Genomic DNA, 12,036 nt, shown 5'->3' with positions numbered 1-12,036 from the left:
TAAACAAATAGCTTAAGTATTTTATTTGTTTGCAACTAAGCTTGTTAACACTATATAATGAAAATGTACAAAGAATAATGTTGCAGTTTTTGGTTAGATTTAAGTCAAAGACATTCATTAATAAGGAATCTTCGAATATGAATATTCCAGAATTTCTCTAAGCCATCTGATCAGAACAACTGTCTCTGAATATTACCTTACTTTGGAAGGTACTGGCATACACTTGAATTAAACTCAGGATTTTTCAAAATAAGCCCTAATTAATAAAACTATTCTATATTCAAACTAAAACAATTTTAATAGAACTTTCCTTTCCAGAAACAATAATAAAGGAAACAAGGCATTTTGTAAAATGTGGTCCTGAACAAGTCACAGTAAAAAATAAATGTATACTTAACTTCCACCTCCTCAAAACAGAGGCTACTTTCTGTTCCACAGCCTTGGAAACAAGGTGAAGAACAGTCTGTAAGCAACTTTGGGCAGGGGGTTGCCAAAACAAAGCTCAAGCAGTTGAACATGGTCACTTCTTAAAAAGAATTTGGGGGAGCCTGACCAAAGAATCCAAATTTTGTGTTTAATAACCGATACAAAGGCAAAATGGCTCCTCCCAAGTAGCAGGGCCACCAGGGCCTGGCCCAGCCCCACGCTCACCTCTGTTGTGCTCCCAAGCAAACCCTGATGCTCCTGCTCCAGGGAGACTTTTTCTTTTTAGAGGTTCAGTGTCCAGGGAGCTCTCTGTGTGAATGAGGTGAGCACAGACTCCACGTGGGTATTTTAAGGCTTGGAGTCAAAGTATTTTTCAACACGGCTAGGCAGAGTCCATGTGTCAAGCGGCCCGTCTCCAGTTTGTCCTAATTCCTCACCACGCGTTTGTAGACCTAGGACCACAGACCTTTGCTATGTCATCATCATCACATCTAATGTCCATCCTAACTTATGATTCATATTCTGTGCCTGGAAACAGTCCCTGTATTTAACAATAACACCTACAACATAAAACAATCCACCGTTACAACTATATGGTCACAAAACATTAATGATCTTCTGTAGACCAAGCAAATGTTTTTAACCATAATTGTCGTGCATCAAATTCACAGCCAGAATCCCCAAGATCAAAAAAATTTGCACAATACAAATAATAACTTAAAATACACACACACACACATATACACACACTCTCACACACACTTCTTACAGAACTGTGCTTGGGGAAACTCCATTTGTTGAGTGCCACTGAGGGCATATTTTGCTAAACTGCTGCTCCAGGTATTTTTGTTTGGAAAATCTATCACAGTAGGGCACAGCTGTTTATTGGATGAGCAGAAAAGAAAGATATACTTGTGGCAACCAGAAAGTTTTAAGGTCTTTCAAGTTGTATAAAATGGACCTGCAGAAACGTTTAAGTGTTCTCAGGATGCAAAGTTGGAGCTGAAATGTGATATCAAACCAGTTGCAAAAAGTGTACAGCAGCCATCTCTTGAGGTCAAACCTGGTACCCAGATATGCAAGAAAGCTTCAGGACACATCTATAAATTAGAGGGAAAAAAACAGTTTAAGAATACTAAAAATATAGTGCTGTGCTTTTTAAAAATATTAACCAATGGGAAATGTGATAAGCAACATGGAGAATTTAAGTCAACATTTAAAATGTCCTAAGGTTTCCAGAATTTAAGACACCCGACTCAGCTTCAGTTTAGATATACAGCTATTTATTACTTCATGTTTTGAGTAACTAGTGGTTCCAAGATGTCCAGAATTAAAAAATTCTGACCACACATTTGATAAGCTAGAGGAATTAACTCTAATAAATTAATAATTGAAACTACCTTTCTGGAGGAAAAGCCAGGTAACAAACAAATTGGTACTGCAGTCAGACTACCTAGGTTTCAGTCCTGGCTGAACTACTAGTTTTATGAGCTTGGACAAATTATTTAACCTCATTAAGTGCCATCCTCACCTGTAAAATGGGGCTAACAACAGTTCCTCCCTCATAGGGTTACTGTAGATTAAATAAACTTCATGAGGATTTAATGGGCTTAGCACAATGCTGGGCATGGTTTTTTTTTTTTTTTTTTTCATGTTAGCTATTATTTTACTTCACAGGGGTTTTCTGCTCTCAGGAGACAAGGTATTCAGTGTCAACATCTCGCTTTGGAAGTTGGAAAATTCAAAGAAAAACTTGGCAATACTTACAGCTTGTTGGCCTTGTCCCATATCGTCGCATTATCTGATCATGTGTGAATTTCACAAAAGATTCATACTGTTCTGTAAGGGGGAAAGACAGTATATACTATCCCCAGAACTCTACCCCAGTTTTTCAAGAATCAAGTGTCAGGATCACATCTAGCTTCCCAGTTTAAATTCTCCACTCTCAGACCCTCCCTGTAACAGCCGCTCTGAGATCGATTACTTCCTTTTAGATCCCAGAGCCAAATCCCTGGCTCCTAGATTTGGTCACTACAATATCACATTTTCCTAATCTTGCCCCTGCGGTAACTCCATCCCCTATTAAAGGCTTCTCAAGACAGACAGACTGGATCGGTACCACAAGTCAACAAATTTTAGAAACTCTGTAAGACATGAAGCCTGAAGCTCTTTTCTGAGTCTATCCTTGCTATAAATCTCAACAGACACATTGAGTGAAAGAAGTGGAATGGCTAAAAAGCACAGAAAATTTAACACTACCTAATTGTAAACAGTCCCACAGAACTACCTTCTAAAGGGAAACTCAGTAAAAAAGAAGGTAGTCTGACATTCATGAACAGATTTAGAGCTCAGCTTAACAATTTTAGGGATGGAGGTAGGAGAGGGGAAATGATATACTGATATACACATTATTAGTATATTAAAGGATCAAAGAAGTTCGACTATAAAGAAACCCATTTAGCTGTTGTTAAAACAAAAGTTCTCAATTTAAAGCAGACTTTCTAACATTCTGAGGAACCATGTGGTGTGGGTCACCAGATTAGGAAATAATACTGTTACAGGAAAAAGTTGTTGTCTAAAACCTCTCCGACCCAACATTGTCAACACCCTTTCACTAAATGGGTACTACCTTCTATTCCGGATTCAGATCTCTTCCTTTCACAAAAGGCTCTACTTAAGGTTGACATCACTGTCAACTCCCTTTGTTCAAACTGTGCTTTCCAAACTAATGTACCTCCAAATCACAGAAGGGCAGATTTCCCACTTCCACAAAGTGACTGCCACCGGAAGTCTGACCATGTTGAGTATACTGCACTTCCAAACACCAGCTGGGAGGTTAGCCCAAATAAACTACTCACTGCCTTTATTCATATGGAAAAATGTAAGAAGAAAAGCTTGGTTTATCTTGTTTCAGAGATGTAAATGAAAAGTCCTTCCTATAATGTATAAATTAAGTGTTTAGAATCACCCAAGAGAGTAACTTACTATTCACAACTCATTAAACTTTCCTGCACGAAGTCCTGCTCTTTTTCTAAGTTACCATTTACTTCACCCTTATTATTTCCCGAACGCTACTAACACCGGCACAGTCGCCGCCTCGGCCTACCTGCTAGTCTGGTATTGAGGATCTGCTCATACTCCTCCCGGATTTTATCTTCATAGTCTTTTAAGAGACGCTCACATATTATTCCAACTTGTCGGAGGGTAAAGGTGGGCTGGTCCTTCTTCATCCAGGAGGAACCTGGCCAAAAGACAAATTGAGGTTTTTCTTGTTTTTTAAAGATTTAAATAATCTCTTCACCCAATGTGGGGCTCAAGCTCAACCCCGGGATTAAGAGTCCCATGTTTCTACCTAATGAGCCAGCCAGGTGGCCCAAGACAAATCCAGTTTAAATAATACATTATAGTTCTAAGGTTCAGAAGTAATAACTTTATGCAAAGTCCTAGGGGATACAAAAACTGTTCAGAGAAATGGTATTCTTCACAACTCTACATGGATATTTCACAAAATCTCTGAGCTTCTGCCATTAGTTTTATAAAGTCAAGCCAAAGGTAAACCGAGAAGGAGGAGGAACAATGTGTATCCAGGTGTGCTAGGTGATCTGCATACAGAAAAACAGTTCTGATGCCGTAACAATGTGAGCCCATACTCAATGCTCATTTGGTAAAGAACTAGAACAAAAAGTAAGTTGATATAAAGCCTCTAGTCTGGATTAGAGAAAGCAGATGCACAGAGCCACCCAAATCCTTGGCGATTATCTAGACCTATGTTTAACCGAGGCTCATCATAATTATCTGTAGAATTCACAAAACATGACACACATTCTGATTTAATTCGAGGTTAGGGCCTGGCCATCTTTTAGCTTCATAGGTGATTCTGAGAAGAAATGGTTAGAAGTCTGATGCTCAGGAGACCAAGTAACTTGCCCAATATAACGAATTGTTAGCAAAGTCACTGAAGTATGAATGAAGGAGACAATCAGGCACTACATATCTCATCCTTGATCCCTTTCGAATCTAGGAAGAGGAGAATGAAATGTTCATAAGATAGTAGTTAGAAACCAAAATATTCACTGGAATGCCAGAAAACATGGAAATCAGCTTCCTGATCATGAGAAAAGCAGCAGCAGCTACTTGGTAGCCCAGTTCTGAGGTGTTCCTCAAAGCTCAGCCTAGACTCCATTTCTTCAGCCCAATTAATCTGTAAACCATTAAGCACTCTGAAACGAGTCATTTTTAACTTAAACCAAAATTTCTTCTTTACAAATGAAACCTAACCAAAGTTCTACCCAGTCATATTCTAGAAGGAATAGAACCACCCATAACTACCCATAACATATTCTATTACTTCAAAATTCTAATACTAAAATCTCAAAAGAATATTAAGGAGAGACCTGCTAACTATTACCACTGAAAAGTCTATCATTCATGAACACGCAAAAACAGTTAAAAAGGTGCTATTCTGGAGCCAAGACCTTTGGGTCATAAGAAAAATTTTAAAAAATTGTTTGAGGGGAGGGGCACCTGGGTGGCTCAGTCAGTTGGGCATCTGCCTTCAGCTTGGGTCATGGTCCTGGGGTCCTGGGATCAGGCCCCGCATCTGCTCATCCCGGAGTCTGCTCTCCCTCTCCCTCTGCCTCCCCTCTCCCCCTGACACCGGCTTATGCTCTCTTTCGTTCACTCTCTCTCTCAAGTAAATAAAATTTTCAAAAAAAATTTAATTGAGGTGAAATTCACATAAAATGAATCATTTTAAAGTGAACAATTCAGTGTCATTTAGTATACCCACAATTTTGTACAACCACATTTATCTAATTTCAAAATATTTCCACCACTCCAAAGTAATACCCCTTACTATTAAGCAGTTTCCCCCCATTCCCTTCTCTCCCTAGCTCCTGGCCAACACAATCTGTGTTCTATAAGGAGAAAATTTTTAATCAAGGTAATTTTTAACTCTCAGACTACTAAAAATTAGAATACTTTGTAAGAAAATAAACTCCTTTACTGTTAAAGGACAGGGCTCACCACCAATGGAGATGTTTGCACACTAGCCTCTTGACTATTTGCAGGGATATGGCAGGCAAGACTGGTGGCTGAACTATGTGACCAGGAAGATTCTCTCCAACCCTGAGATTCTATTTTTGAGCACATCCTCTCTGACCACCTGTCAATGTTATAGAGCACTGCTGTCACACAAATGTGTGCAATGATGGAAATGTCCCATAGTTGTGCTAATACAAGAACTACATGCGGCTACTAAGCACTTAAAATGTGGCTAATCTAATGGCTACGATATTAGACACTGCAGTTACAGAAGGTACTTCTGCACTGGGTGGATGGAAGCCAAATCAAATCAACCTAAGGTTTTTTTTCCAATTTCATGACTCTACAGTTTCAGAGTATTTATTAGTAGTAATATAATGCATACATTTTACCAATTTTATTACTTTAGATGAAATCAATTCTGGATTAGGAAACCACCATTTTATTTTATTTTTTAAAAGATTTTATTTATTTGACAAGAGAGTACAAACAGGGGGAGTGGCAGGGACAGGGAGAAGCAGGCTCCAGCTGAGCAGAGAGCCCAACCCAGGGCTCGATCCCAGGACCCTGGGATCAGGACCCGAGCTGAAGGCAGACACTTAACCAACTGAGCCACCCAGGTGCCCCAGGAAACCATCATTTTAAGAACCACTTACAAACTCTTTTTTCCTTTTTCGAGTTTTTATTTAAATTCCAGTTAGTTAACATAGAGTGTAGTATTAATTTCAGGTATGGAATTTAGTGATTCATCACTTACATACAACACCCAAGGTTCATCACCAAGTGTACCATTTACAAACTCTTAAATGGTTGCTCTATCCACACTAATGTTTGCTTACCTGGAGAACTAGGTGCTGTGAGTGCTGAGGAATGAGGCTGACTTTCCGAAGTACAAGCTTCACTCTGATTAAGAACAACTTCTAAATGTCTCCACCTCTGATAACGACTATATTCTTGTTTTATGTTCTGAAAAATTTGTTCTAATAAAAAAAAGAACGTATTTGAGCATTCACTTATTGTGCCATTTCTTCAAACTTCTTGTCCCTTCCCCCATGTTATTAATATTAGGAAAAAAAATGTTTATACTGAATAAAGCACTCCTCCTATGACCCCCAAAGTGTTCCCTCTTACTGCTATTTCAACAATACGTGGAAGATCAGATATTTCAGCATAAGCCCTCCAGACAGATCCCTTTGCTTGTTTTCCTGTGACAATGAAGACTAGATCTGCAGTTTGCTTTAGGATTAACTAGTATAACTTAAAGCAAAACAAAAAACCCATCCTTCACCTAATAAGGAGCTATTTTTGATCTCTGTTAAGCTGCACAATTTTACAAACTAGTGTACTGGGGTGATTCTCTTACCATCCAAGGCCTTCTAAAAATGAAGCTCTTGTCCCATTTGGGACTCAAGATCTTTGGGGTAGAGGACAGAAGAGACCACAATATGGTCATCTCCTGGACACAGGCCACGGGACGACCTGAGATTTATTGCTTGGAACTGATGATCAGGGCTTAGAAAAGAACTTTCTGATCCTACTGAGAGGCAATACTTGATAGGACTCAGATTACTGTTCTGAGTCAAAGTAATCATAAACCAAATTTGCTAACGCTATTTAAGGGAGTCCAGGGCACACAAATTCACTTTGAAGTACATTCCTAGAGACAACACAGAGTCTGAAAGGATGTGGTTTTCAAGTTTTTCATTTTTGCGGTAGAATATGTATCCAATTTCCAGATAATAAAGCCTCCTTATCAAAAATAAAACCCAGAAAATCATATCACCACCCCACTCACATTATTCTAATGTATACTTTGCTATAATTGTATTTTTTTTATGGGGTTGAGTGTTAATAATGCCATTTTGCTTCTTCCTAGCTGTGTGACTATGACCTTGGAAAGTCATTCAGGATCTTTTTTTTTTTTTTTAAATAAACACACTTTTTTTAATTTTTTATTTTTTTAAAGATTTTATTTATTTATTTGACAGAGACAGAGACAGCCAGCGAGAGAGGGAACACAAGCAGAGGGAGTGGGAGAGGAAGAAGCAGGCTCATAGCAGAGGAGCCTGATGTGGGGCTCGATCCCAGAACGCCGGGATCACGCCCTGAGCCGAAGGCAGACACTTAACCGCTGTGCCACCCAGGCGCCCCAGTCATTCAGGATCTTTAGCCTACTTCTTCAATATAAATGTTAACTGCCTACCCAATGAAGCTTTGAAAACAAGTGACAGTACAGCCTAGGAACTGACACAAACTGAAAATATCTCCACACATAACTAAATTTGCTAACACTCAGCCTAAACACATAAACAATGTAGGATTAGCAAAGCTTTCCCTTAAAAATACTATGAAGTTCATATTTTAAGATCCCTGAATTTATGAAGTCTTCACTTCATCTTTAAAATGTATTATTCTCCAAGCATATACTTGCCAGATTCAGTACAAGGATGTAAGGAACTGCAAAGCCTTGAAACAAGAAAGGACAAGTATGAGGACAATGCTCACACGAACAGAAGGTCTTTGATAAACCCTCTAACTGCCTCCTGTATGGCGAAGTGAACAAATGGAAAGATACAACTTTTAGGCTGGTTAAAGGACGAGCAAGTCCAAGAATCTGAATATGGCATGCACTGTAGAAAAATAAGGAAGTAGATGTGATTTTTCTCTCCAAAAAGGCCACTTTTAAAAAAATGCAAATTTTTTTTTAACAGTGGATAATAACTTTAACCTTTGCATCCCATTATTATTTGACATTGTGCCTCTGGGTTATATCTGACAAAGCCTATCCTCAAAATTCTACAATGGTTCCTAGCTGTTACAGACCAAAATTCAAACTTTTTTTTTTCTTCCAAAATTCAGACTTTTCGGGGTGCCTAGGTGGCTCAGTGGCTCAGCCTGGGTGACTCAGTGGTTCAGTCAGTTAAGTGTCCGCCTTCTGCTCAGGTCATGATCCCAGGGTCCTGGGACCGAGCCGGCATTGGGCTCCATGCTCAGTGGGGAGTCTGTTTCTCCCTCTCCCTCTGTCTCTCTCCCCCAGCTTGTGCTCTCTCAAATAAATAAATAAAATCTTAAAAAAAAAAATCCAAACTCTTCAACATGGCATTCCATGCCTTCCAAGACTTGGCCCCAAATTGTTTCCAGTTCCCTCTCTCATTATAGCCCAGTTACATTACATTATCCTTTCCTTAATTTGTGCATTTTCAGGGCTTTGCTCAAGCAGTTTTCCTTTGCCTGAAATGTTGCCATCTTTCTTCCTCCTCCGTCATTCAAGACCCAGCTAAATGCTACTTCAGTCTGGATGTTACTCCCCGACCCTCAAGTCATGGTCAATTAATGGCTTTGCACCTAGACTCACTCCATGTTTACAAACATCTCCCTCAGGTCAGCAACACCCTCCTATGCCTGGTATCAACTTAGCTCATTTAAGCGGTAAAAAGCTTAATTTTATATGCCTTTTCCACAAAAAGTGCTATGACACATATCTTTTTTTTTAAGTGAAATAAAAACATAGTTTCTTCACCATTTCTGAGAGAACTTCATAACCTTTGAAATAACAATTACAATGTTACAAAATGAAGTCACTGATTTTTAAATTCACTTTCCTATTAGTTAGCTTTATTCTTTCAATTTGTAAAGCAACTAACATTTCCTCCCCCATTCTTCCTTTTTAATCCAGAAGAAGACATCTTCCACTTAAGCCAAAGCATCATATAATCAATCATTCATACTTTGTTTCTTTCTTGACAGAACCATATTCCAATAAGCATTAAGGAGTTTAACTGATCAATTTTTACAAATGAATATTTTAAATAAAATATTTTAATATAAATGACCAAGAAGGTAGTTTGCATGATCTATATGAAAATTAAAATTTAAAAATAAAAAGAATAGTGACTCCCATTATTGCACTCTGCAAAACTGAGGCTTCCAAATGCATTCAACAATCATTTATTAAACATTTGCTGTAATGTGAACTACAACAGAATTAGTTTACAGAGTATGATAGGATGAAATAAAACATGCATAAAATCCATCAAGATAGATAGGGCAAGTATTAATTCTATTTTGCAGAAGAGAGATCCAGAAAGATTTTATGACTATCTTGTTATCTGTAGGAACAGCAGACGAAAAAATATCACTTCAAGTGGGCATTTTGTCCCCTGCTTTTCTTTTCTTTTCTTTCTAAGTAGGCTCCATGCCCAGCATGGAGCTCAACATGGGGCCTGAACTCAGGACCCTGGGATCAAGACCCTGATGCTTAACTGACTGGGCCATCCAGGCACCAGTCCCCTGCTCTTTGAAGGGCTCTTTACAAAAAACGTTTGCAAACACTATCTCATTCAGTACATAAGGCTTTGCGCCATTAAGTGGTCAGGGAATTTAAAGAACAGAGTTCCTTGGGGCAGGGTTAGTCAGGTAACGGGTGAGAGACTTGCAAAAATGGCTGCATTTGGATTAGCAAATGCAAGGGGAAGACAACATCATGATGGAAGGCAAGGGTAACAGGCACACCCAGGTGGGTCTGGAGAAAGAGAGCAGCAAAAGCATTGTTTGGAAGAGAAAAAAAATGTGTGGAAGATTGAGTAAGGCACATGGTTATAGCTGATAAATCCTTTGAATGCCAGGATAAAGAAGAGGTGAACATGAGAAGGATACAGCATCTGGGAGAGCTTGGCCGGCAACTGCAGGAATCTCGGAATGAGAGTAGGAGAGCCTGAAATCTGCATTATGGATATGCAGAGGAAAGAGGAAAGAAATAAAGCCCAAAGACACTGGTAACTGAAAAAGGATGAGGAAAAGAACGATTTTAAGGCAGTCCTAAGGTTCCACTTACACCTGAGTAATAGAAAAACACACATAGAGAAATAACTTGCCTAAGTCCAGTTTTGAGGACCTCCCCCATTTCCAGGAGCCCTTTAAAACTGCTACATTAATTCTGATGCACTTTCCCCTCTATTCCTACACAATGGTTAGCGGGAGGGGGGGGGTTGTCCTAACTCTACAGTCACACTAGCTCTCTCCTTTCCCTGACCAACGTGTAATCCTTACTGAAAGAGTCTCTGTTACGGATAGTTGAATTCCTGCTTCCGGAACCTCTGTATGTTTAAGGATTCTCAAATTCTAGCTAACGACCTACCGATTTCAAGCCATATATGGTACAAGACAATAGCCATACAATAGAAGAACATGGCCAGACCCTTAGAAATAGGTTGAAATCGAATTCCATGACTTCTGCGACGGCCTCTGGTTCCTGAAGACTTCTGGAAATCAGGTCTCCCTCCAAACTACACTACAGTGAACAGCACGCACTCAGGCCCCTTCCCAGGAACCCGCCCCCAACCCCCACCCTCAAGGCCGGGCTCGTGAGTAGAATCCCATTTTCCATGGCCCACTGGATCTGCTGGGCGTCTCTGTGCAGGCCCGGGCAGCGGAGGCAGGAGGGGCTTTGCGCACGGGAAGAGCCCCGAGCGGCCAGGGATATTCCCATCTTCCTCTTGCTGCCCACCCCTCCAGTCTCTCCAGCTCCAGGAAAACCGAAAACGGGCACTGGGGCCCCACCATCCCTCCCGGATGTCTCCCATCCCCGGAAGCGACGAGGCCCAGCGGCACCCCAGTTCCCGTTTCTCAGGGCAAAGAAGGGGTCTGTGGGTGAATTAGCCTAGCGCCCATAGCCGCCCCACCCCCACCCCCAAAATGCCTGGGCCTGGCTTCCTGCCAAGCCCGCAGCATAGGTTACCCGGCGTTGGAAGGCGCCGCTCGCTGCCGGGCGGGGCGGGCTGCTGCAGAGTCGGCGGTGGGGTCTGCGTCTGGAGAAGCGGCGGCGGCTCGGCGTCCGGGGGCCTGAGGCCCGGAGTGGGGCCGGGCAGAGGGGCGCAGCGCCGCCGCTTCGGGGAACCAGGGCTCAGCAGCGCCGCCTCGAACTCCATGGGCCGCTTCAACGTCGCCCCGCACGCCATGCCGCTGAGGGGCCAGGAATCAGGAGCGGACGCGGAGGTAACTGCGGCCCAACCTCCGGCTCCTCAGCGGAGCTCACAAGCCAAGCCGGCTCCAATGGCGCCTCCAGCACCCGGCAGCGGCGCTGGCCCCGCCTCCTGTGACGTCACGGGCCCTGGCCACCGTCCGGCAGAGGGGGAGAAGCCGGAAGAGGGCCGCTCTGGGACGCCCGTCAGCCACGTTCCGGCCCGCGGCGCCCCCCGCTGAGGAAATGGAACAGTCTGGGCGGAGAGCTTGGTCGCCAAGCAACTTCGGGAAGGCCCCCACCCCCGCCTCCGCCCCTCCCGGAGTCCCATCATCCCCCACCCCCCCACCTGGCGTCCCCCCAGTTCCCCGAGCCGTCGCGCCGGGGTGGCCCCTTAGGTTTTCGCACCTGCGCGGCAGGGGTGTGGGGGAGGGGTGAGCTCGGAGAGGCCAGTCGAGAGGGCGCGGGGGGTCGGGTGTCTCCGGGTCAGCTAAACCTCCAATCTAGGGCGCTCTAGTCCCCGTGGTGGAAGAGAGGGGCATTCTAAAAGGTCTTCAAGGGCATTCCCGAGTCTAGGGAAGTCTTCACTTAAGCATAACCTGAGATCT

The 12,036-nt window shown here is 42.3% G+C and overlaps 1 protein-coding gene across 1 annotated transcript; it reads right to left on the bottom strand.

The window, feature by feature from the left end:
- On the bottom strand, positions 1-11,559 carry AKIRIN1 (akirin 1). The gene is made up of 5 exons (XM_040619304.1): positions 11,207-11,559; positions 6,309-6,449; positions 3,533-3,667; positions 2,194-2,265; positions 1-1,526 (listed from the first exon to the last, which is right to left on the bottom strand). Exons 1-5 carry the CDS (start codon positions 11,424-11,426, stop codon positions 1,516-1,518), a joined length of 579 nt encoding a protein of 192 aa, XP_040475238.1. The 5' UTR covers positions 11,427-11,559; the 3' UTR covers positions 1-1,515.
- Positions 11,560-12,036: the final 477 nt, after the last annotated feature.

Source organism: Ursus maritimus, unplaced genomic scaffold (assembly GCF_017311325.1).
Source record: "Ursus maritimus isolate PB19 unplaced genomic scaffold, ASM1731132v1 scaffold_32, whole genome shotgun sequence".
Classification (NCBI taxonomy): domain Eukaryota; kingdom Metazoa; phylum Chordata; class Mammalia; order Carnivora; family Ursidae; genus Ursus; species Ursus maritimus.
The sequence above is the reverse complement of the archived record's forward strand: the minus strand, read 5'-3'. Positions and strand labels throughout refer to the sequence as shown.